General features: G+C 48.1%; 1 protein-coding gene across 1 annotated transcript in view; it reads left to right on the forward strand.

Moving 5' to 3' along the window:
* Positions 1 to 23,049, forward strand: part of POLE (DNA polymerase epsilon, catalytic subunit) — a 57,881-nt gene that overhangs the window by 13,579 nt on the left and 21,253 nt on the right. The window contains exons 14-32 of the mRNA XM_060269359.1: positions 1,110 to 1,223; positions 2,932 to 3,144; positions 3,637 to 3,744; positions 4,553 to 4,681; positions 5,777 to 5,879; positions 6,019 to 6,165; positions 7,521 to 7,666; positions 8,979 to 9,127; positions 9,700 to 9,792; positions 11,532 to 11,676; positions 11,925 to 12,082; positions 12,618 to 12,813; positions 13,148 to 13,362; positions 15,921 to 16,023; positions 16,150 to 16,230; positions 17,124 to 17,246; positions 18,971 to 19,189; positions 20,551 to 20,760; positions 22,302 to 22,445. Coding sequence (XP_060125342.1) covers positions 1,110 to 1,223; positions 2,932 to 3,144; positions 3,637 to 3,744; positions 4,553 to 4,681; positions 5,777 to 5,879; positions 6,019 to 6,165; positions 7,521 to 7,666; positions 8,979 to 9,127; positions 9,700 to 9,792; positions 11,532 to 11,676; positions 11,925 to 12,082; positions 12,618 to 12,813; positions 13,148 to 13,362; positions 15,921 to 16,023; positions 16,150 to 16,230; positions 17,124 to 17,246; positions 18,971 to 19,189; positions 20,551 to 20,760; positions 22,302 to 22,445 — 2,796 coding nt within the window. The remainder of the gene's footprint in view (positions 1 to 1,109; positions 1,224 to 2,931; positions 3,145 to 3,636; positions 3,745 to 4,552; positions 4,682 to 5,776; positions 5,880 to 6,018; positions 6,166 to 7,520; positions 7,667 to 8,978; positions 9,128 to 9,699; positions 9,793 to 11,531; positions 11,677 to 11,924; positions 12,083 to 12,617; positions 12,814 to 13,147; positions 13,363 to 15,920; positions 16,024 to 16,149; positions 16,231 to 17,123; positions 17,247 to 18,970; positions 19,190 to 20,550; positions 20,761 to 22,301; positions 22,446 to 23,049) is intronic.

A 23,049-nucleotide genomic window follows, 5' to 3' on the forward strand; every position in this document is an offset into this window, starting at 1 on the left:
AGAGGGAAATAGAAGGGGTACTGGAAGGAGTTCTCTTGGCCTGACCTGCCCCTAAGAGGCCCTGGCCAGAATTCACCCTCCAACATCCAGTAGGATTGGATAACATGTATAGGAATTGTGCAGCTGTGTGTTGCAAATGTAACATTTGATGCAGTACACTCTGGCATCCCTGCAGAATCTAGAACAATTTGACTTCCACTGTAAAATAAAATGCTAACAGTTTGACAACCAGAGAGAGAGAGAGAGAGAAATTTCTTCTGTAGACTTAGGAATCGGAGAAGCTCTAAGGGAGGTTTCTGATGTTCAAGGCTTGCTCTCAATTCCAGCCCCCTCTACCTCTGTGAATGTGATACTCCAGAGCAATTTACAGAGGGTTTATGTGCTCCACGCAGAGAATCATGACTTTCTAGGTGCAGAATGCTAGATCTGTACATTTAGGGAGCTATTATTCCTTAAGGGCAATCTTCTTTCCGCAATCAGTTTTCGTTCCATGGGAGAATGTCAAGTGCCTCTAAATAATTAAACCACCAGCGGCCAGCATGCATTGCACAGGCCAGCAAGGGACAGTTGGGCATCTGGACAAGAGCCTAGAGACCTGTAGGCCTGGCTTAGGGCATAGCCATGTATCTTGCCTGCCTCTCTTGACATTCTGCTCCCTGGCTTTCTAGGCTAAAGGCAAGTTCACACCAAGAGCTAGAAAAGCTGTCAGCGGAGTGTAGCAGCTTTATCATAATTTGAACTTGGTTTGTGACTCACAGGCCCAAAAGCTTGATCAGCAGTGGATACAGCTTCTTAAAAGGATAATAATAATTGCGCTATCAAATTGGCTTTCAGCGAAGACCATTTTCCATTGTTGCTGGTTTTTTAATTGTTAACTTTTACATGCAGCCAAGGATCCTCCTTTCAGTCAGCACTGCCCATATAAATCGAGCTGCTTAAATGAATATTTGCATGTCGGCAACATGCAGTCCTTTTCATTGGGTGGGGAGGAGGCTGTGTTGAACTTACGGCGCCTGCTGATCTTCTCCCTGTGCTCAGATGCGCAGGAAGGACAGAGCCGCTCTTGCTGGCAATTTGCAAAATGCTTCCATGCCGCTTCCTTCCTCCAGACTCTGGCCACCTACTCAGTGTCCGACGCTGTTGCTACTTACTACATGTACATGAAATACGTCCACCCTTTCATCTTCGCTTTGTGCACCATCATCCCCATGGAGCCCGATGAAGTGAGTAGAATGGAGCCCAAGGCTCATTTACTTCCTTATGTTGTAAAATTTAAACACCAGTTGATTGTTTAAAAAAACAAACAAACCCCAAAGCAGTTTGCAAAGAGAATAAAACAATAAAATTATCGGCAAAACAGCAGAGGGCCTTCTCAGTAGTGGCGCCCGCCCTGTGGAACACCCTCCCATCAGATGTCAAGGAAATAAACAACTATCTGACTTTTCATTTGAGTGTAATAATGATAATAATTTATTATTTATACCCCGCCCATCTGGCTGGGTTTCCCCAGCCACTCTGGGTGGCTCCCAACAGAATTGAAAGCACACTAAAACACCAGAGATTAAAAACTTCCCTAAACAGGGCTGCCTTCAGATGTCTTCTATCTGAAGGCAGCCCTGTTTAGGGAAGTTTTTAATCTCTGATGTTTTAGTGTGCTTTTAATTCTGTTGGGAGCCACCCAGAGTGGCTGGGGAAACCAAATGGGCGGGGTATAAATAATAAATTATTATTATTATTACAGTAAAAAAAATAGCTCTTTAAAACGCTCGCCAGATAAAATCAGCAATAAGCTATAAACAGATTGAAAGATACACCAACATTCTACATGTCCGAGAAAGGTTGTCTGCACAAAAATGTTTTTTAGTAATCACCAAAGGTGAAGGTCTCAGTACTAATATGTGGCCCCTTGGTTGTTCCAAGATTCCACTGTGAGACAGATGTTTTTTAGTCTTTCAGGTCGGCCTGGGCAATATATCAATATATCACCCAGGACCGGTATGAGGAACAGACTGCTCCCGAGTCCCTCTGCTAGCAGTGTCTGCTAGAGTTCCTTCCTTCCAGCAGCGTAGTGCTAGCAGAGGGGACTCGGGAGTGGGGGCAGTTTCACCCGCAATACACTGCTGAGTGAAACTGCCATCACACTCTGCCCCTCATACGATGCAGAGGGAGAAGCAAGCTGTGTCGCCGAGGCACCAATACAGCTTGTTCCTCCCTCTGCATCTTTGGACTGCTCAACTGAGGAGTGTGCAGCTGCCCTTACCTCAGCTGAACAGTTAAAGGAGCCCCCAGACCAGTGCTGGCTCCCGTGAGCTGGCGGCGGGGTGGGAGCTCTGTGAAACTGCTCAGCTGAGGGGAGCGTGGTTGGCACTCCCTGCAGCGAGCCGTTAAAGGAGCTCTGAGGCTCTGCCCACTCGCCCATGAGTGGCAGGAGTGCCGGGGCTGACTCAGCTGCAGAGCAGGAACCTTCCCAATCCCCAGCTGAGCTGCACAAACGAGCTGCGTTGTCCAAGCCTGTGAGGGCCTAGGTCAGGCATCCCCAAACTGCGGCCCTCCAGATGTTTTGGCCTACAACTCCCATGATCCCTAGCTAACAGGATCAGTGGTCAGGGATGATGGGAATTGTAGTCCAAAACATCTGGAGGGCCGAAGTTTGGGGATGCCTGGCCTAGGTGAAACCGCCTCAGTTCCCGAGGTCGGTGCAGCTTGTATTTTCAACGTTGTGGTCTATCGCCAAACCGATATCTTTGGCTGGCGATACACTGCGATGTTTAAAAGCTGCTATTGCCCAGCCCTACTGGCTTGATTTCCCCCCTCCCCTGCGAGGAGAGATCAAATTGGCTCCCCCTCTCTAAGTTCCCTTTTGCCACCAGCCCACCTCTCTCTCTCTCTCTCTCTCTCCCCCTCCCTCCCTCCCTCCCTCCCTCCCTGCAGGTGCTGCGAAAGGGCTCAGGGACTCTGTGCGAGGCGCTGCTCATGGTCCAGGCCTATCACGCCAACATCATCTTCCCCAACAAGCAAGAGCAGGAGTTCAACAAGCTCACTGAGGATGGGCACGTGCTGGACTCGGAGACCTATGTTGGGGGCCATGTGGAGGCCCTGGAGTCGGGGGTCTTTCGCAGTGACATCCCCTGCCGCTTCAAGATGGTACGAGTCCTGCCCTGGAAGTAGACTTCCTGAAAGCTCATGGGGGACGATGGGGTGCCAGAATAAATCCCCCCCCCGTGCTTGCCAGAATTAAGCAGGTCCAAATTGTCCCAGGTCCAAAAAAAGAGAAGTGCCTGACCCCATGAGGCTGGTGATAGAACATGTTCTCACAGTGGCCAACCATTGGGAAGCCCAAAAGAATCTGAGTGCAAAAGTAACTCCTCTCTGCTGGTGATTCTTCCCGGCAACTGATCTTCTAGAGGGAGGGGAGCACACTTCCCTGTAGCTGGTGGCCAACAAAGGCTGCTGGAGGAAGGCCTACAACCTGATCTTGTGGATTACAAAGAGCATAAGGCCTTCCTTTGCAGATTCGTTTCCGCCTGCCCCATGTTCCCCTGGTGATTTGGGCTCACTGGCTTTGCCTGGAGTGAATCCTTGGTGAAAATTTGTCACACTCATGTCCTCACCCCCCACCCCGGTTGTGTCTCTTAGAACCCTGCTGCCTTCGACTTCCTTTTGCAGCGTGTGGAGAAGACTCTGCGCCACGCCATTGAGGAAGAGGAAGGAATACCCCTTGACCAAGTGACCAACTTCCAGGAGGTAACCTTGTGGGCCACACAGCAGTGTCTGCATAGGAGGAGGCAGCAATAGCAATGGAGTTGTTATTGTCCTGACACAGCTCCTTCACTCTAGTTTCTGTTCATTTTAAGCATCTAGCTCCCCAGTCCCCAGGTTATCTTGGCTGTTGCTTCCATCTTTTCCCCTGCTTCAACCCTTTGCTTCCCCACCCCCTCAACCTTGGCCACCAATCTGCTGCTATTTACTGCATTGAACTGTACTGGGGGCCACTTGTGGCCTACGAAAAGCACAGTCCTGGTATATGTGTGGTGTAGGGATACAGATGGCACTGTGGGCTAAACCACTGAGCCTCTTGGGCTTGCCAATCAGAAGGTTGGCGGTTCAAATCCCCACGACGGTGAGTTTCCGTTGCTCTTTCCCAGCTCCTGCCAACCTTAGCAGTACAAAAGCACACCAGTGCAAGTAGATAAATGGGTATCGCTGCGGTGGGAAAGTAAACAGCGTTTCCATGCATTCTGGTTTCCGTTACGGTGTCCCATTGCACCAGAAGTGATTTAGTCATGCTGACTACATGACCCGGAAAGCTGTCTGCGGACAAACACCGGCTCCCTCGGCCTGAAAGCTAAATGAGCGCCGCAACCCCATGGTCGCCTTTGACTGGACTTAACCATCCAGGGGTCCTTTACCTTACCTTATGTGTAGTGTTCTTTTGCCGGGCTCTCTATTGCATTCCGAAGAGCATGGTAAAGCACTGCTCTCCCTGGCAAAAAACAACAACAACCCCACCTTATCCCCTTGCCTGCTTTCCACTGCTTCCTCTGGACCACAGGTTTGTGATGAAATCAAAGTCAAGCTGAACTCCCTGAAGGAAGTCCCCAACAGGATTGAATGTCCTCTGATATACCACCTGGACGTGGGGGCCATGTACCCGAATATCATCCTAACCAACCGGCTTCAGGTGAGTGAAGAGTTTGTGCTCCTGGGCATTGGATACCAAAGTCTAAATCTCTGCTGTGGCCTCTTAGACATAATCTCTAGATGCTCTTGGGCTCCCAAAGCCCCAGCCTGCACTGCCAAGTGGTCAGAGATTTGATTTGATTTGATATTTCTATTCTGCTTTTCCAACGGCAAATGTTGAGTTCAAAGTGGCTAACAATAAGCACAGTAACATTTAAAAAAACCCAGCAACAAACATTGCAATCACTAAAGTATCAGACACAATAACAAGCTGCATGGTTAAGATTTTGGAGTGCTATTTCAGTTTGAGATTTGCAGGGTGGGTGAGGGGATGTTGTCTTTCTGTTTGGGAGTATCGCAGTGTGATTTATAATTCGTACTACGAAAGCTCAACAACATTGCCTTCTTAATAAGAGACAATACGTATGGAACTTTCCCTGGACCTGTAATGGCTCCAGTTTGGGGTAGGCACTCCAGGCAACCTCTCCTTCGCAAAGAGTTGCTGCCTCTTGAGCAACAAGGATAGAGGGACAGAGGGAAAAGGCCAGTGTTGCAATGTTCTCCCTAGTAAGAGACTGCTGAATGAATAGATGGTTGGTGATCACTCTTTTCTTGCTTGGGAGTATGCAGCACAGGAAGGAAGGGCTGGAATAGAGCTCTCCACCCTCTGCTGCCCATAGTAGCTGTTTGAGTTCAAAACACAGGTGCAGTAGGGCTTTGGCACACACTATATATCAGGGAGGCTCACCTGGCACCTTTCTTACATATCTTTAGGCACCAGGCAAAAACATTCCTCTTCTCACAGGCCTTTGGCTACTTAAGCAATCTAGGGCTGTTTAAACTGAGGGTGTAAGTTTTTGTTAGTTATTATGGTAGGTACGTTTGTTTTTATATTTAAACCGCCCTGTGAACTTCAGCTGAACGATGGTATAGAAATTTAACAATTGAGACTTAACAATCTCGCAAAAGCATCCTGGGTCCACCTGCTGCTTTTCTAGAGGCAGGATCCAGCTTTGCTTGGCCTAAAAACTTTTATTTATTTAAATGTACTTGTGCATTTATTCGCTCCCCCTCTGCTTTGCTTCCCTCCCTTCAGCCCTCGGCGATGGTGAACGAGGCCACATGCGCCGCCTGCGACTTTAACAAACCAGGCGCCAACTGTCAGCGGCGGATGACCTGGCAGTGGAGAGGAGAATTCAGTGAGTCTTTTCCCTTCTGCTGACTTGTATGCAACTTGGCGCGGTTCCTCTGCTGTGTATGAAATCTCCTCTCACAGTCTGGGGTGATTATCAGCTGGGTTGTTTCCTTCCCCACCCCCCTTCTCTTCTCCCCTTGCAGTGCCCGCAAGCCGCAGCGAGTACCATCGCATCCAGCAACAGCTGGAGTCGGAGAAGTTCCCCCCTCTCTTCCCAGATGGACCGCCCCGGGTCTTCCACGAGCTGTCCCGGGAGGAGCAAGCAAAATACGAGAAGAAGCGCTTGGCAGGTGAGGGCAAACCTTTTTCTTCTTTTTTGAAGTCATTTTTATTTGATTTTACAGATATAAAATTATAGCAATCCAAATGTATATCCATATATAGAGATTGCTTGAATCTCATGACTTTCCCCCACCCCCTCCATGGTTCCGATTATTAACATTTACAACTGCATATTATTCAATGCTCTATATTTTCTATCAATCCAAATTATCCATGGTATTTGTTGCATTACAAGTGGGATTAAAATCCTGCTAATGTTTCCATCTGCTTGCAGTGGTCTCCTAAATAAATTATAAATTTTCCCCATTCTTTTTTAAGGTTTTTGTCCTCTTGGTTCCTGTCAGTTTTGCCATTTCAGCATAGTTCAACAACTTGGCTTGCCATTCCTTTCTGTTAGGGACTTTGTCTTCCTTCCATCTCTGAGCTAATAAGAGAGCAAACCTTTTTCTGCACCGCAGTAGAGCTTGTACGTGGTTATGGCTTGATTTGTCTTGAAGCTTTGGTTTTCTTGGATTCAGCCCTTACCTTTCCCCTGAGAAGCTCAAGGTGCCACACTTTTTTCTCCTGCTTACCTCCTTTCCCCTGCTATGCCCTTTAGTGCTAGAGGACTTGGGGTCTGGGATCAGCTGCCAGCCCCAAACCAGAGCTTTTTCTAGCAGTGAGCAGAGGTGGTGTTCCTACAGTGGAACCTTGTTTCCCGAAGTTAATCCATTCCGGGAGGCCGTTCGACTCCCAAAACGGTTCAGGAACCAAGGCGCGGCTTCCGATTGGCTGCAGGAGCTTCCGAAGAATGTTAGAAAACTGGAACAATCACTTCCAGTTTTCGATCATTCGGGAGCCAGAACGTTCAGCTCCCAAGACGTTTGGGAACCGAGGTTCCACTGTATTAGTACATAAAGCCCTTAACAGCTTGGGACCAGTTTGTCACCTTACCCCCATTGCCCACTCAACTGCTTTGATCTACAGAACTGGCACTGTTACAGGTGCCATATAATACTCCTGCATTTGTAAGAAATCAGTCTTTCGGTGTGGAAGCAGCAACACTTCGGAACTCCCTGCCTATTGACGTCAGGCTTAGCTACACTCTTTTTAGCACCTGCTGGGCACATTTCTGCTTAGGCACAGCCCATCCAGACATGTAGAATGTCGACATGGGTTTTAATCTGTTTTCAGTTAATTGATTTTCATTCTTTTTAGCTATTTTTTTTTTACTGAAAATTTAATTTTTAAAATTCTTTTTGCAAACTGAGGTGTGTGTTTTTTTAAACTAGCAAGTGGCATATAAACATTTTCAAATTGGGAAGTGTTAAAACGTTCCAGAATAAATTGCGAGTGAACCGCCTCTGCCACACCTCTTGCCCAGATTACTGCCGCAAAGCGTACAAGAAAATCCACGTGACAAAGGTTGAGGAGCGTGTCACCACCATCTGCCAGCGGGAAAACTCCTTCTATGTGGACACCGTGCGGGCCTTTCGTGACCGCCGCTACGAGTTCAAGGGGCTGCATAAGGTGCCTTTTTATTTTTATTTTGCCAGATTTGCGATAGCGCAGCAAAATGGTGAGTTTCTAAAGGTGTTCATGGTGATCTTTACGTTCATAAAGCGATGAGATGCAGGCAGGCATTGATAGCCAGGCTGATCTCTCCTTGCTGGTGGGTGCTGAAAGGGGATGCTGTGGTTCTTGGGGGCCAGAATGCTTGAATAGAAATTATGAATATTGAGTGGTATAGAAATACTTGAAATGAATTTAAAGTAATAAAAAAGCATTGATTTATATCAAGTTTTCAACTTACTCATAGATTTAACAGACAAATTCTTGTATACAGTGGTACCTCGGGTTAAGAACTTAATTCATTCTGGAGGTCCGTTCTTAACCTGAAACTGCTCTTAACCTGAGAGAGCACTTTAACTCATGGGGCCTCCCACTGCCGCCGCGCCATCACAGCGCGATTTCTATTCCCATCCTGAAGCAAAGTTCTTAACCCGAGGTACTATTTCTGGGTTAGCAGAGTCTGTAACCTGAAGCGTCTGTAACCCAAGGTACCACTGTATTAGTTGATTGCTAGATACACATAAGGGACGCGGGTGGCGCTGTGGGTTAAACCACTGTGCCGCTTGGGCTTGCTGATCGAAAAGTTGGCGGTTCGAATCCCTGCAACAGGGTGAGCTCCCATTGTTCGGTCCCAGCTGCTGCTAACCTAGCAGTTCGAAAGCACGTCAAAATGCAAGTAGATAAATAGGTACCACTCTGGCAGGAAGGTAAACGGCGTTTCTGTGTGCTGCTCTGGTTTTGCCAGAAGCGGCTTAGTCATGCTGGCCACATGACCTGGAAAAACTGTCTGCGGAAGCGGACAAATACCGACTCCCTCGGCCTTTAAAGCGAGATGAGCACCACAACCCCAGAGTCGTTGGCGACTGGACTTAATTGTCAGGGGTCCCTTTACCTTTTTAAAAATTCACATAAAATGTTTCTATTTGCAGCTAAGCAGAGCCAAAAAGCTCTGGGCATGCAATCCATATGCCTTCTGTAATATACAGAAGCTTTTGCTAACATGGGTTTACAGGGGGTGGAGGAGACAGACATCCAAGGAAAGGGATGTGGAAGGAAAAGATAGAGCATGCATCCCCAAAGTTTGGCCCTCCAGATGTTTTGGACTACAGTTCCCATCTTCCCTAACCACTGGTCCTGTTAGCTAGGGATCATGGGAGTTGTAGGCCAAAACATCTGCCTGAGACAGAGGATGGAGACCAGCTGGAGCAAAGGTAGACAATAGCCCACAGCTTGCTTGAGTCACAGGCCCTTTTTCCTCTGCCTTTCCCAGGTGTGGAAGAAGAAGCTGGCTGCTGCAATGGAGTCGGGTGACGCCTCGGAAGCAAAGCGCTGCAAGAACATGGAGATCTTGTACGACTCCCTGCAGCTGGCACACAAGTGCATTCTCAACTCCTTTTACGGATACGTCATGCGCAAAGGGTGAGGGGGGAACTCAAGAGTCTGGCTGCTGGTGGGTCTCTAAATGGCCCTTTTAAAATCTGCCCCTGCCTTGGCTCCCAGTTGGTGCAGTTGCTGGGCCTTTAAATGTTCAATATTAAGACAAAGAACTAAATCCTAGTACAATTAAATGAAGCATTTCCTCCTATAAACATAAAAATGTAAGGCTGTCGTCATGCAGCCCCCACTGGAGGATTTGTAGTTTTGCATCACCATCTTGGATTTGCATGAAGCCAGGGAGGGGAGAAAAAGAGAGAAGATGTGTTTTAAGCAACAGCAGACGTTTGAATAAAGCAGGGTTGGAGGGACACTGAGGAGCAGTGAGGAAGTGGGGCACTTGGATGAGGTGTGAAGGGAGGGGGTGGGATTGGCAAGCAATGTGAGCAGGGGAAAGCAGCCCCCCTAGCACATAAATACTGCAGCTCCTTGCCCAGGAGGCCTCTCTGCTCATGCCGTTGGCCGCATCTTTAGCAGATCAGGCCTCAAGCCTTGTTTGCAAAGCAGCTGACCCAGAGCTGCTCTTCCTGTTCTCACTACTCCTCTCCCCTACGCAGAGCTCGGTGGTACTCCATGGAAATGGCTGGCATCGTCTGCTTCACTGGCGCCAACATCATCACACAGGCCAGGGAGCTGATAGAGCAAATTGGGTGAGTAGTTGAATGGTGGCTGCCTGTGGCAGCTGGAGGCGAGGAGATTCTGAGCTTGGATGTTGTGTGCCTGTTGCGCGAAGGTGGCTTGCTCCTTCGTGGATGACGGTGCTTTGTTTTTTTTGCTGTGGTGTGTTGTCCAGGGCTCCTTTAAGAGGAAGGCCGTTACTGTATGTGTAAACACAGTATAAAAAAAAACCCAAAATGGTGCAAAGATGAGTTGTCCAGCTCTGAATCTCTTCTGTCTCTAACCACAAGGAATGACTGGTCTGGATCTGGACTCAAAGGCACACCACCCCATAGTCTGCTCCTTACTGCCTTGGCCCAGAAAAAGAAGCAGGTCTCTTAAGCAACTCAGAGAGCAAGGGATGAAGACCCACTGCGTGTCTCTGCAGACTGTTGCTTTTGTAAACTTCATCAGCTTTCATAAGAACATATGAGCTTGCTAGATCAAGCCAATAGCCCATCTAGTCCAGCATCCTGTTCTCACAATGGTTGATAGATGCCTGTGGGAAACCCTCAGGCTGGACCCAACCAAATAATAATAATAAAAATTTATTATTATTATTAAACCCCACCCATCAGGCTGGGTTTCCCCAGCCACTCTGCACGGCTCCCCACATAATAATAACATAGGTGCCAACTTCCAGACTGAAAAATCCGGGATCGGCAGCAGCACGGAACCGGAAGTCGCGCTGCGGCCATTTTGGAACTGGGCAGAGCGACACCGGAAGTCGCTTCTACGCATGCTCTGCCCATTTCCAAAATGGCTGGAAGTCGCACTGCGGCCATTTTGGAACTGGGCAGAGCGACACCGGAAGTCGCTTCTATGCATGCTCTGCCCATTTCCAAAATGGCCGCAGCGCTAGAAATCGCTTCTGTGCATGTCCAGAGACTCCAGACATCCACAGAAGGAGCCTCCCCGGGCCAGTAAGAATCCGGGGGATTTACGGTTTTTTTTAATCCGGGCTGCCAGCGGGAAACGGCTGGAAAAACGGGGGTTTCCCGGGGAATACGAGAGACTGGGCAGCTAATAATAATAATAAAGCAATAAAACATCAAACATTATAAAACTTCCCTAAACAGGTTTGCCTTCAGATGTCTTCTAAATATCAGGTAGTTGTTTCTTTCCTTGACATATGATGGGAGGGCGTTCCGCAAGATGGGCGCCGCTGCTGAGAAGGCCCTCTGCCTGCTTTCCTGTAACCTCACTTCTCACAGTGAGGGAACTGCTAGAAGACCCTCAGAGCTGGACCTCAGTTATGAGGTCTGAGCGATGGGGGTGGAGACACACTTTTCCCGTCCTGCGGTTCCCCGCAACTGGAATCATTTCCTGTCTCTGACTACGGAGGCAGAGCAAATAGCCATCATGACTAGTAGTTATCCATAGTCCTCCATCGATTTGTCCAAACCTCTTTTAAAGCCATCCAAGTTGATGGCCATAGCTTAACTATGCACTGTGTGGAAAACTCTTTTCTTCTGTCTGTCCCGAACCTTCCAACATTAAGCTTCCTCGGATGACCACGAATTCTAATGTTATGGGAGGGATAAAAGCTTTTCTTTATCCACTTTCTCTCCATGCCGTGCATAAGTTTATAAATCGCTACATCTTTCTCGATTTTTCTCTTAAACTAAAAAGCTCTGATTGCTGCAACCATTCCTCATAAGGTGGTTCCTTTTGCAGAGTGCCCTCTGGCCTCCCATATGGAAACGCTTCTCCCATTTTCCCCCTTTCCCAGGAGGCCGCTGGAGCTGGACACAGACGGGATCTGGTGTGTGCTTCCAAACAGCTTCCCCGAAAACTTTGTCATCAAATCGACTCACGCCAAGAAGCCCAAGGTGACAATCTCCTATCCGGGTGCTATGCTGAACATCATGGTGAAGGTGAGCTTCAAGCCTTTATCAGCAGGAGGTGGGGGCAAGTCAGATTGACAGGATTTTGGGGGGTCTTCCATAAAGACAATCTGGAAATGGCATGGAAACCATGGGTATGTTTCTGCTTGACATTTAGCTTCCCCCCCTGCAGGGATTGCATCATATATAGCTTCCTTCCAGCCCTCCTGTTAAATTGTTCGGGTGCAGCATGAGCCTGCAAGGCCGAAACGCCCAGCGTGTGTGTCACTTACTTGCAGGAAGGGTTTACAAACGATCAGTACCAGGAGCTGGTGGACCCGGCCTCGCTCACCTACATTTCCCGCTCGGAAAACAGCATCTTTTTTGAAGTGGATGGCCCGTACTTGGCCATGATTCTCCCCGCCTCCAAGGAAGAGGGCAAGAAGCTGAAGAAAAGGTGAGGCAGAATCCAGGTCTGGGGAGGCAGCTCCTCCTTGGCTCAGGGATACCGGCAGGCAGCAAAGCTGAACCTGGAAGATGGCAGGACTTGAAACATCACTGCTAGATCCTTAATAGATGGGCATTTTCAGAGCTCCCTCCTTTCTAGTTTGTAAGAAGCCGTGGAGGCTGGTCCATTAGGGAAAAGGGGGCACTGCCCCCACCTGGGAACTGTGGCCCAAAATACCTGGAGGGCAACAGATAGTGGAGGCACTGGGACAAAGTGGGCACTGACCCTCACTCAGCCCCCACCTGCCTTTTTGACTTACAACCAGCCCCAGGGCATAGCCTGGCTGTGGCAAGCTTCCTCCTCCTCCCTTTCAGTGTTACCACTTGTAGAACCCAGCAGGGAGGAGGATGGGGACAAAACTCGTCTTAGTTGCCTCTGGCTCTCTTTGGCTTGGATGCTTTCCGCCCTATCGGTCCCAACGGAGAAGACACAGGAGAGGGAAGGTGCCAATCCTGCACAGGCTGACTATTTTGCTCCACGCCAGGTACGCCGTGTTCAACGAGGACGGCTCCCTGGCCGAGCTGAAGGGGTTTGAGGTGAAGCGGCGGGGGGAGCTGCAGCTGGTCAAGATCTTCCAGTCATCCGTCTTCGAGGCCTTCCTGAAGGGCACCACTTTAGAGGAGGTTTATGCCTCCGTTGCCAAAGTGGCCGACTACTGGCTGGATGTGCTCTACAGCAAGGTGGGTTGAGGCTCCAAGGTGAGTCTTCCGGCTTTTCTGGGACTGTATGGTTAAATCTATCCACACCGGGCATTTAGGGATGAAGGTAATGGGGAATTGGTGGCCAGTTAAGGGCAGATCCGCCTATTGGAAAGAAGATGAGGTTTCTGTTGCTGCTGGAAATTCCTCTTCTCCCCTTCTGTAGTCCACACACGGGCATCTCCCGGGCTTCCTGCGGCCTTCAGAAGCTTTTAGTGTGACCAACATGGGATGCTGAGCTGCCCTGCCTCCAAAGTGGTCCAGGAGGGGAATGTGGCTGGCACATGCAAGCGTTCCTGTCTCTCTTTTTTTCCAGGCTGCCAATATGCCTGACTCGGAGTTGTTTGAGCTTATCTCGGAGAACCGGTCCATGTCCCGCAAGCTGGAAGATTATGGGGAACAAAAATCCACCTCCATCAGCACCGCCAAGCGCCTGGCTGAGTTCCTGGGGGATCAGATGGTGAAGGATGCTGGTCTGAGCTGCCGGTTTATCATTTCTAAGAAGCCAGAAGGATCCCCGGTCACAGAGAGGTACCAGTATATATCGATCAGAGGGGCACAAGTAATCCACAATGCCGGGTCGTTGATGCGAAAGGCTTAGTTTCTTGTTGCTATGAAATGAGCCTCGCCAACTCAAGGAATGTTGTGATTTTTATTTGTTAAATTTCTATAACACCCTTCATGCGAGGAGCACAGGGCAGTTTATGAAAACACAAAATGTAACATAGTAAAAAGCAAAAACTATAACAACCCCACTTTCGTTCCAACAAAATGTTACATACCGTTGGCCAGATGCCCCCATCAGCACCCTGGCTGCAGCATTCTGCATCAGCTGGTAATTATACTTTACAGAGTTGTGTGAAAGTTTGACCCTCCACCCCCATCATTCAGCCCGGACACTGAGGTCCAGCTCCGAGGGCCTTCTGGCGGTTCTCTCCCTGCAAGAAGTGTGGTTACAGGGAACCAGGTGGAGGGCCTTCTTGATCGTGGTGCCTGTTCTGTGGAACACCCTCCCATCAGATGTCAAGGAGATAAAGAACTATCTGACTTTTAGAAGACATCTGAAGGCAACCCTGTTTAGGGAAGTTTTTAATGTTTGATGTTTTATCGTGTTTTTAATATTCTGTTGGGGCCGCCCAGAGTGGCTGCGGAAACCCAGCTAGATGGGCGAGGTATAAATAATAAATTATTATTCTTATTACAATTTTAAATAGTTCTCTTTTTCCCCCCAGGAAAAACCAAGCAACACTTCTAAAGTTTTTAAATAGCATAAGGGCTTTGACTAGCTGTACTTGTTCTTGTCAAATTGAATGTACAAGAGAGGTAGATAATACTTACATTGCTGAAACATATTTACATGAATTTGTATCTTGAGACTGACTGATGTTTACAGACTGGCTCTGAGGCAGGCGCCAGCATAACACAACACACTTGCTGCTCTCACAGTTAAAACTCACACATAGTTGATAACGGAACTTGGGGGTGGGGTGCCTCATTATGACATCACAGGATTCTATGCTACAGCATTAACCCTTTGCATAGTATTATGGATGCACCATTCCCACACTTCCGAAACAGGACCAAGGACAGCTCCACATAAAGCGCATTGCCATCATCCAGTGTGGTGTAGTGGTTAAGAGCGGTAGACTCGTAATCTGGTGAACCGGGTTCGCGTCCCCGTTCCTCCACATGCAGCTGCTGGGTGACCTTGGGCTAGTCACACTTCTTTGAAGTCTCTCAGCCCCACTCACCTCACAGAGTGTTTGTGTTACCTCTCTCGCCCTGATTTGGCCACAGTGATCCATGTGGTGGTTGCCTCCAGGCTTGATTATTGTAACTCGCTCTTTGCGGGGCTGCCCTTGAAGCTGACCCAGAAACTCCTGCGGGTGCAGAATGCCACGGCGAGGCTCCTTACGTGGTCCCAGCCGCGGGATCACATTGATCCAGTGCTTTACCAGCTGCACTGGCTCCTGGTGGAGTACAGGATCAGGTTTAAGGTGCTGGTTTTGACCTTTAAAGCCCTATGTGGCTTGGGACCCTCGTACCTACGGGACAGCCTCTCCTGGTATGCCCCGCGGAGGACCTTAAGGTCCACAAACAACAATATACTGGAGATCCCGAGCCATAAGGTGGCTAGATTGGCCTCAACTAGGGCCAGGGCCTTTTCAGTATTGGCCCCAACTTGGTGGAACGCTCTTTCACAGGAGACCAGGGCCCTGCGGGATTTGTCATCTTTCCGCAGGGCCTGCAAGACAGAGCTGTTCTGCCTGGCCTTTGGGTTGGATTCAGTCTGACCCACCCCTGTGTTTCCCTCCCTCATGGTTTGGATTTATGGACTACTTAAAATGAGGCTGCATTTTAAATTTTAATATTGTATTTTAATCTGTATTTTAATTAATTGTTTTCTTTTTTTATGTCTTACTGTAATTTTATTGGTGTTGGCCACCCTGAGCCCGGTTTTGACTGGGGAAGGCGGGGTTGTGGGGGAGGAAGGGAAAGGAGAATGTTAGCCGCTTTGAGACTCCTTCAGGTAGTGACAAAACGGGATATCAAATCCAAACTCTTCTTCCAGCCTTAAATGCCCATGGACTGCAGTGGCCAGGCTATCCCTGCCCAGGAACAGCCATAACTGGCAAACCAGACAAAGCTGGTAAAAGTTCATTGTACTCAGAATAGACTGATTTAAAGTACAGTCGTACCTTGGATCCTGAACGCCTTGGTACTCGGACGTTTTTGCTCCCGAACGCCGCAAACCCAGAAGTGAGCTTTCCGGTTTGCGAATGTTCTTTGGAACCTGAATGTCCTCTGCGGCTTCCGATTAGCTGAAGGAGCTCCTGCAGCCAATCAAACACTGCACTTTGGTTTCTGAACGTTCTCGAAGTTGAACGGACTTATGGAATGGATTCCATTCAACTTCCGAGGTATGATTGTAATTGTCGTGACTAACTTCCGTTTGGTCAGCTGAATGGGTTTATTCTGAGGAGAATGAACATCGGATACAAACCATATCGTCTTTAAGATGCAACAGACTGACGAGGCTGCTCCTCTTCTGGAAATAGAAGTGATGCGTTTTGATTTATTTTTCCCAGGGCCATTCCGCTGGCCATTTTCCAGGCTGAGCTCTCGGTCCGCAGGCACTATCTCCGGAAATGGCTCAAGAGCCCCTCCCTGCAGGATTTTGACATCCGGACGGTAAGCTGTGTGGGGCTGTCCTCCAGCCGTTTGTGACTCAAGGCTGACTGTGGCACACCTCTTTATCTAGACAATCCCTCCCCAGCCTTGGACTTGACCAAAATCCTCTTGTCTCTCTGCTTGTAGATCCTGGATTGGGACTATTATATCGAGAGACTGGGCAGCACAATTCAGAAAATCATCACCATCCCAGCAGCCCTACAGCAGGTAACTGTCGGGTTGGTGGCTAAAGGGCTGTGGGCTCCCCCAGGATGTTACAAGGTGCAGGAGGTGGCCGCAGAACTCTCACACTTAGTTGCTCCGGCCCAATAGCTAACTAAAAACTCAAAGCTCCAAAATTGAGCTAGCTCCCTGAGTATTCCCATTCATTTCAGAAAGGTAGAACCATAATAATAATAATAATAATAATAATAATAATAATAATAATAATAATAATAATTTATTATTTATACCCCGCCCATCTGGCCAGGTTCCCCCAGCCACTCTGGGCGGCTTCCAACAAAATATTAAAATACAGAAATCCATCAAACATTAAAAGCTTCCCTAAACAGGGATGCCTTGAGATGCCTTCTAAAGGTCTGGTAATTGTTGTTCTCTTTGACCTCTGGTTGGAGGGCATTCATTCCACAGGGTGGGTGCCACTACCGAGAAGGCCCTCTGCCTGGTTCCCTGTAGCTTTGCTTCTCGCAGTGAGAGAACCGCCAGAAGGCCCTCGGTGCTGGACCTCAGTGTCCTGGCAGAACGACGGGGGAGGAGACGCTCCTTCAGGTATACCTTTCCTGCATAGAACTGACCCCGGTCTTTTCCGAATGCACGAGAGCTCTGTGCGTTCCTGAGAGCACACCTGGGACTGCAGAGCTATTTATTTAAAATATTTCTACTCTGTGATTGGTTGTACAAACGAAAGTTGAGAAGCTGGGGGTTTCTGCGCTATGGGTCTCTGATTTGGATGTCAGCACTGCCAGTGCAAGCGTCTTGTGTTCTAGCATAGCTAGTTTCCTTCTGCTTCTGGTCAAAAACAGTAGTATCCTCGCAGGATCAGGCAGAATGAAACTCAGAGGGAACCTCCCGAATAAATAACAAATGGTGTGTCCCGTCAGGTAAAAAACCCCGTTCCTCGCGTCCGACACCCCGACTGGCTCCACAAGAAGCTCTTGGAAAAGAACGACATGTACAAGCAGAAGAAAATCAGTGAGCTGTTCACAAGTGAGGGCAAGAGACAGGTAAGAGGGGCAGGGCTCTCCCTACATAGGGTGGATTTAGAAAAACGAATCCAGTTTTTTTAATTAAAATGCATTTACACACGCACGCACACACACACAAAATCAGTTGTAGTCAATGTGTGCCTCATCATGTTTACTTGGAAGTAATTCCTACTTTGTTCACTAGGACTTATTTCCCAAATGAATGTGCATAAATTATAGTCCTGGCTTCTAATTGCTTTGTACAGTAGTACCTTGGTTCTGGAACTGAATCTGTTCCGGAAGTCCATTCCAAAACCAAAGCGTTCCAAAACCAAGGCGCGCTTTCCCCTAGAAAGTAATGCAAAATGGATTAGTCCATTCCAGACTTTTAAAAACAACCCCTAGAACAGCAATTTAACATGAATTTTACTATCTAACGAGACCATTGATCCATAAAATGAAAGCGATAAACAATGTACTGCAGTCACACAATTAGTAGCTGAACTGGGTTCCACAAAAACAGAAAGCTGCAGAAACAAAAACGTAAAATAAATAGCAAAAACAGACAAACCTCAGCGTAACACTCAAAACGGAAGTGTGGCACTCAAATAGGAAGCATGGCACTCAAAACGGAGCGTGTTCGGCTTCTAAAAAAAGTTCGCAAACCGGAACACTTCTAGGTTTGCAGTGTTTGGGTTCCAAGTTGTTTGAGTACCGAGGCGTTTGAGAACCAAGGTACTACTGTATATAGGTTTCCAAATGGACAGTTTGATTTTATAATAATAATAATAATAAATTTTTATTTATACCCCGCCCTCCCCAGTCAAAAACCGGGCTCAGGGCGGCTGACACCAACAGAACCACAATAAAACATAAAAACAATTAATTAAAATACAGATTAAAATACAGTATTAAAATTTAAAGTGCAGCCTCATTTCAAGTAGGCCATAAGTGGCTGACACCAACAGAACCACAATAAAACATAAAAACAATTAGTTAAAATACAGATTAAAATACAGTATTAAAATTTAAAGTGCAGCCTCATTTCAAGTAGGCCATAAATCCAAGCCATGAGGGAGAAAAACACAGGGGTCAGGCTGAGTCTAACCCAAAGGCCAGGCGGAACAGCTCTGTCTTGCAGGCCCTGCGGAAAGATGACAAATCCCGCAGGGCCCTGGTCTCCTGGGAAAGAGCGTTCCACCAGGTTGGGGCCAGTACTGAAAAGGCCCTGGCTCTAGTAGAGGCCAATCTAGCCATCTTATGACTCGGGATCTCCAGAATATTATTGTTTGTGGACCTTAAGGTCCTCCGCGGGGCATACCAGGAGAGGCGGTCCCGTAGGTACGAGGGTCCCAAGTCGCATAGGGCTTTAAAGGTCAAAACCAGCACCTTAAACCTGATCCTGTACTCCACCGGGAGCCAGTGCAGCTGGTAAAGCACTGGATGAATGTGATCCCGCGGCCGGGACCCTGTAAGGAGCCTCGCCGCGGCATTCTGCACCCGCTGGAGTTTCTGGGTCAGCTTTAAGGGCAACCCTTTTTACATCTCGTCTGTTCTTTGTTTAAGATGGCAGCCCCTTTAGGTTGCTTTGCATTTTTGTAATAAAAACAAACCAGTGCTTTCTGAGATGGGCATCTGCAGGTAAAACATACTTTTATCCCAGAGCTGAGAAGAAGGTGGAGGCCAAGGGCAGTTTTTGTGGGTAATTGGGTCGCTCAGTCAAGGAGGATTCCATCATTGCACTCTCCGCTGTTTCCTCGCAGGTCTCTGCCAACGTAATCCAGGAGGGCACGCCCTCCACACAGGTAGCTGACATGGAAGATTTTGGGGTCGCCAAGGCTCTGCAGCCTGGGGTCCCCGTGTCGAATAAACGTAAACGCGTCCCTACAGCGGAGGAGAGCCAGCAGCAGTCCCAGAATCCGGAACTAACACAATCCTGGAGGGAGATCTTGGGCCCGCCACCTCCCACTGGAACCACCAAGGTAAGGCAACAGAAGGAGAGAACTTCATTGAGGAACAAAGGGACTGGACGATGGGGGAGCAGCAACATCCTACCGTATATGAACCTTTTAAAAAGCCAGCTGGATCAGGCCAGCGGCTCAACTGGTAGAGCATCCTGGTCAACCAGGGGCCAACTAGATGTCTCTGGGATCCACAAGCAGGACCTGAGCACAGCTGACACTCCCCTACTGCGGCTTCCATTAGCTGGTATTCAGAAGCATATTGCCGTCAACACTGGAGGTAGAATGCAGCCGTCGGGGTTAAAACCCATTGATAGCTTTACCTGTCTAAGGCTTAGCCACGTGACTTGATGAGAATTCCATAGTTGCAGCTATGCAGTAGGGCTTCCTTTCCTGATTCAGCTTCATTGGATGTGCCCATGTTGTGAGAGAGGGGGGAAAGCTTTTCTCTTATCTGTTCTCTCCACGCCATGTGGAATTTTATTGGCTTCTGTTACGCCACAACGTGCACATCTTTTCTCTAAACAAAAGCCCCGAACGCTGTCACACCATAGATCTGTATTATTATTTTTCGATCACTTGTAGCTGAGTAAGATTGTCTTCCATGAACACGGTCTTAACAGTGAGTCCATAAGTGACTGTGGAGGCCAATTCTGGATCCACATGTCCTTCCACAGTGGGGACATAGATTTCCTGGCAGGAGTTGATCATGGTGAGGGTTTGCCAAACGTGCCTTCCTCTTAGCACTTTCCTCCCTTTCGTTCTGAGTTCGAGCGTCTTCAAAGCCTATGACACCTTTGGTAAAGGCTGTTCTCCAATTGGAGCACTCACAGGCCAGTGTTTCCTAATTTTTGGTGTTTATACTACATTTTTTAAAGATTTGCCTTGAGAGAGTCTTTAAGCCTCTCTTGTGGACCACCACTATTATGCTTTCATTTTTAAGTTCAAAATAGAGTAGTTGCTTTGGAAGACGATAATCAGGCATCCCAACAACATGACCAATCCAACAAAGTTGATGTTGAAGAATCATTGCTTCAACACTGGTGATCTTTGCTTCTTCCTGGCATTAGTTCGCCTGTCTTCCCAAATGATGTGTAAAAAATTTTTGGAGACACCATTGATGGAATCTTTCAAGGAGTTGGAGATGGCGTTTATAAGTGGTCTGTGTTTCACAAGTGTGTATGGTATAGATATGTGTAATGGTATCATGTTGGCGTAACGCTGACTGTGTCAGAAATTACAGATTGCACAACGTTTTCAGGATTCCTGCTGTTCATTCCCACCATTTCTGATTTGAAGAATTTGACTTTCTACCAAAGCCGAAGAAAGTTAGGATTTGGTTTGCCCGGTGGTCATTTCCTGTTTCCTACTCTTTCCCGCAGGAGGAGCGCCTGGTCTGGCTGTGCTACCACAAGAAGAAGTGGGAGGTTCAGGCTCGCCAGCGCCAGGAGCGCCGCAAGAGGCGGCGGCTGGCAGATGGCGAGTCGGTCCTGGGCGGGGGGCTGATCCGGGCAAGGACCTCCATGGGGCTCGGCAGCTACCTGAGCAAAACGGCCCGCAGCATCCTGGACATGCCCTGGCAGATCGTGCAGGTGAGGAGCATCGTGCGGCATGCAAGCCCTTTCCTGGGGGAGATGGGATTTAGGACTGCTATCCGCGGCGCATGCTATAAAGTCAGATGCATGGAGGCATAGGCGGTGGATAACAGAGAGCCAGTGCAGCATAGTGGTTGGAGTGTCAGACTAGGATCTGGGAGGGACTAGGGTTCAAATTCCCCACTTGGCCATGAAGCTCGCTAGGCGATTTGGGGCCAATCGCTGTCTCAGCCTGACCTACCTCACAGGGTTGTTGTTTTTGAATCAGGAGGCATAGAACCAAGTATGCTGCCTTTGAGTCCCCAGAGGAGAAAGATGGGACATAAGTGCAATGAAATAAATAATAAAAATGCTGGGTTGTGTTCAACATAGTGCTATCCGCACAATTGAACCTGCTCACTCTCTCTCTCTCACACACACACACACACACCTCAAAATATGTTTTGGAGGTTTCCCCAACCCTCTCGAGCAAATTAAGGGACTGTGCGGGACACATGCAAGAGAAGGGGACCCCGTTGTGTTAGTGGTAATCATACTCATTTAAGCATCCTTAAAATAATGAATGACTTCCCCCCTTCTCTTTCCATGGTTCATTTTGATATCATAAATCCCTGCATATTTTACATAAACTAAACCATTCAGTATTCCATTATTACACCCATCAAACTTATTTACACCGTTGAATTTATCTTAATGCTGCCGTTTTCAAGTGTACGCAATTTCCCCCATATATTCAATAAACATTTTTCAATCTTCTCTAAATGTATGTTCTTGTTCTCTTATTCTATATGTTAAATCCGCAAGCTGCATATCCCATCAGCTTAAGTTGCCGTTCTTCTTTGGTTGGGACCTTGCTCGTTTTCCATTTGGGGGCTAACGAAACACAGGCTGCAGTAGTAGCATACATAAATAACCTTTTTTGACACCCGGGAATTTCCATCTGGGTTATCGAAAGGACTCTTCCCCATAAAATATTTCAGGGAGCCCCCCCACAATGTTGAGAAGAATCAGGGCAGAAGAGGCCAGTTGTGAAGCCGAGCACAGTGCGGTTTCAGTGGCTGGCAGCTCCTCTTCACAGTGGTGGCAGCGGCAGGAGGAGGAGGAACCAGCCATTGAAGCCGCACTGCTACAGTGTTCGGCTCCACTTCCTGGCGTTGGGCGCATATCACACACACACAAACCTGCTTGAGGTGGCACCTCTGGTGTTAATCCTTGTGCTAGCCCAATTACTTGGTTGAGTGCCTTCCCTATTGTCCAAGGGCTAAGGAGGAGGAGAAAGCCAGTCCCTGGACTGCTTGCAAGAAAGAGGCAGGGAGGAAGTTGCCCCATTTGCCCTAATGAGCTTTTGAAAGGGCAGCAAATGCCACAGCCTCTGTGCCTTTTCCTCACCTCTTTTCAGCTTCCAAGCCTTCCCCCCATGCCAGATAAGATCAAGGGCTGCCCCTGGGTTGTGCTTCCAGGCTCCGCATAGTCCAGGCAGCTTCCTTGCCTCCCTATGCCTTTGCAAGCCCAGCTTGACGTGATCTCTCTTTCCCCAGATCGCGGAGACCAGCCAGCCAGGCCTCTTCAAGCTGTGGGCCGTCATTGGAAGCGACCTGCATTGCCTCAAGCTGAATGTCCCCCGCGTTTTCTACGTCAACCAACGCGTCCCTAAACCTGAAGAGAGCACTGCATATCGTAAGGTGTGTAGAACCAGTCCCTTGGGGGAGCAGTAAATGTATTGCAGTAACCTGTTTTCCGCAAGTGATTTGGTCCAAGAAAAGTAGGGTATTCATGTCAGTTTGCATTGCATTTCTTAATGCATGAAAGTATTGATCTGATGTGCAGAGATCGTTCCTATTCTGCTGAATTCAAGAGGCTTCTGAAAGCTTCTCTGTGTGAAAGAAACAAGCAGAAGGTTCATGATGTTTGGGTTATACCTTCAGAGAAGCTGAGTACCGCTGGTTTAAACTGTACTCTTATCATTTCTGTCCAAGTCATGCTGACTATAAAAATAAGGCCAGAAGGAGCCTGGGTTTCACTTTCTATCTCTTTTCCTTCTGGTGTGGTGTTCTGTACATAGTATGCTTAGTGCTAAGGTTTAGACTTCTTATAAATTATTGTAAGTTTAAGTTAAGTCTGCTGCCACTGGATTTCTTATGGACAGTGCCAATCCGGAATGTATTGGATTTCTGACCATTACGCTCATTTGCCTTCAGTAGCAGTAAAGCTCTGCGGGATGAAATACAATTGTCTCCGGTCTATTTGGGAATCCTGCAACATGTTTCAGTTTTTACTCTGCTATAA

The sequence above is a fragment of the Zootoca vivipara genome, chromosome 17, assembly GCF_963506605.1.
Source record: "Zootoca vivipara chromosome 17, rZooViv1.1, whole genome shotgun sequence".
Lineage (NCBI taxonomy): Eukaryota > Metazoa > Chordata > Lepidosauria > Squamata > Lacertidae > Zootoca > Zootoca vivipara.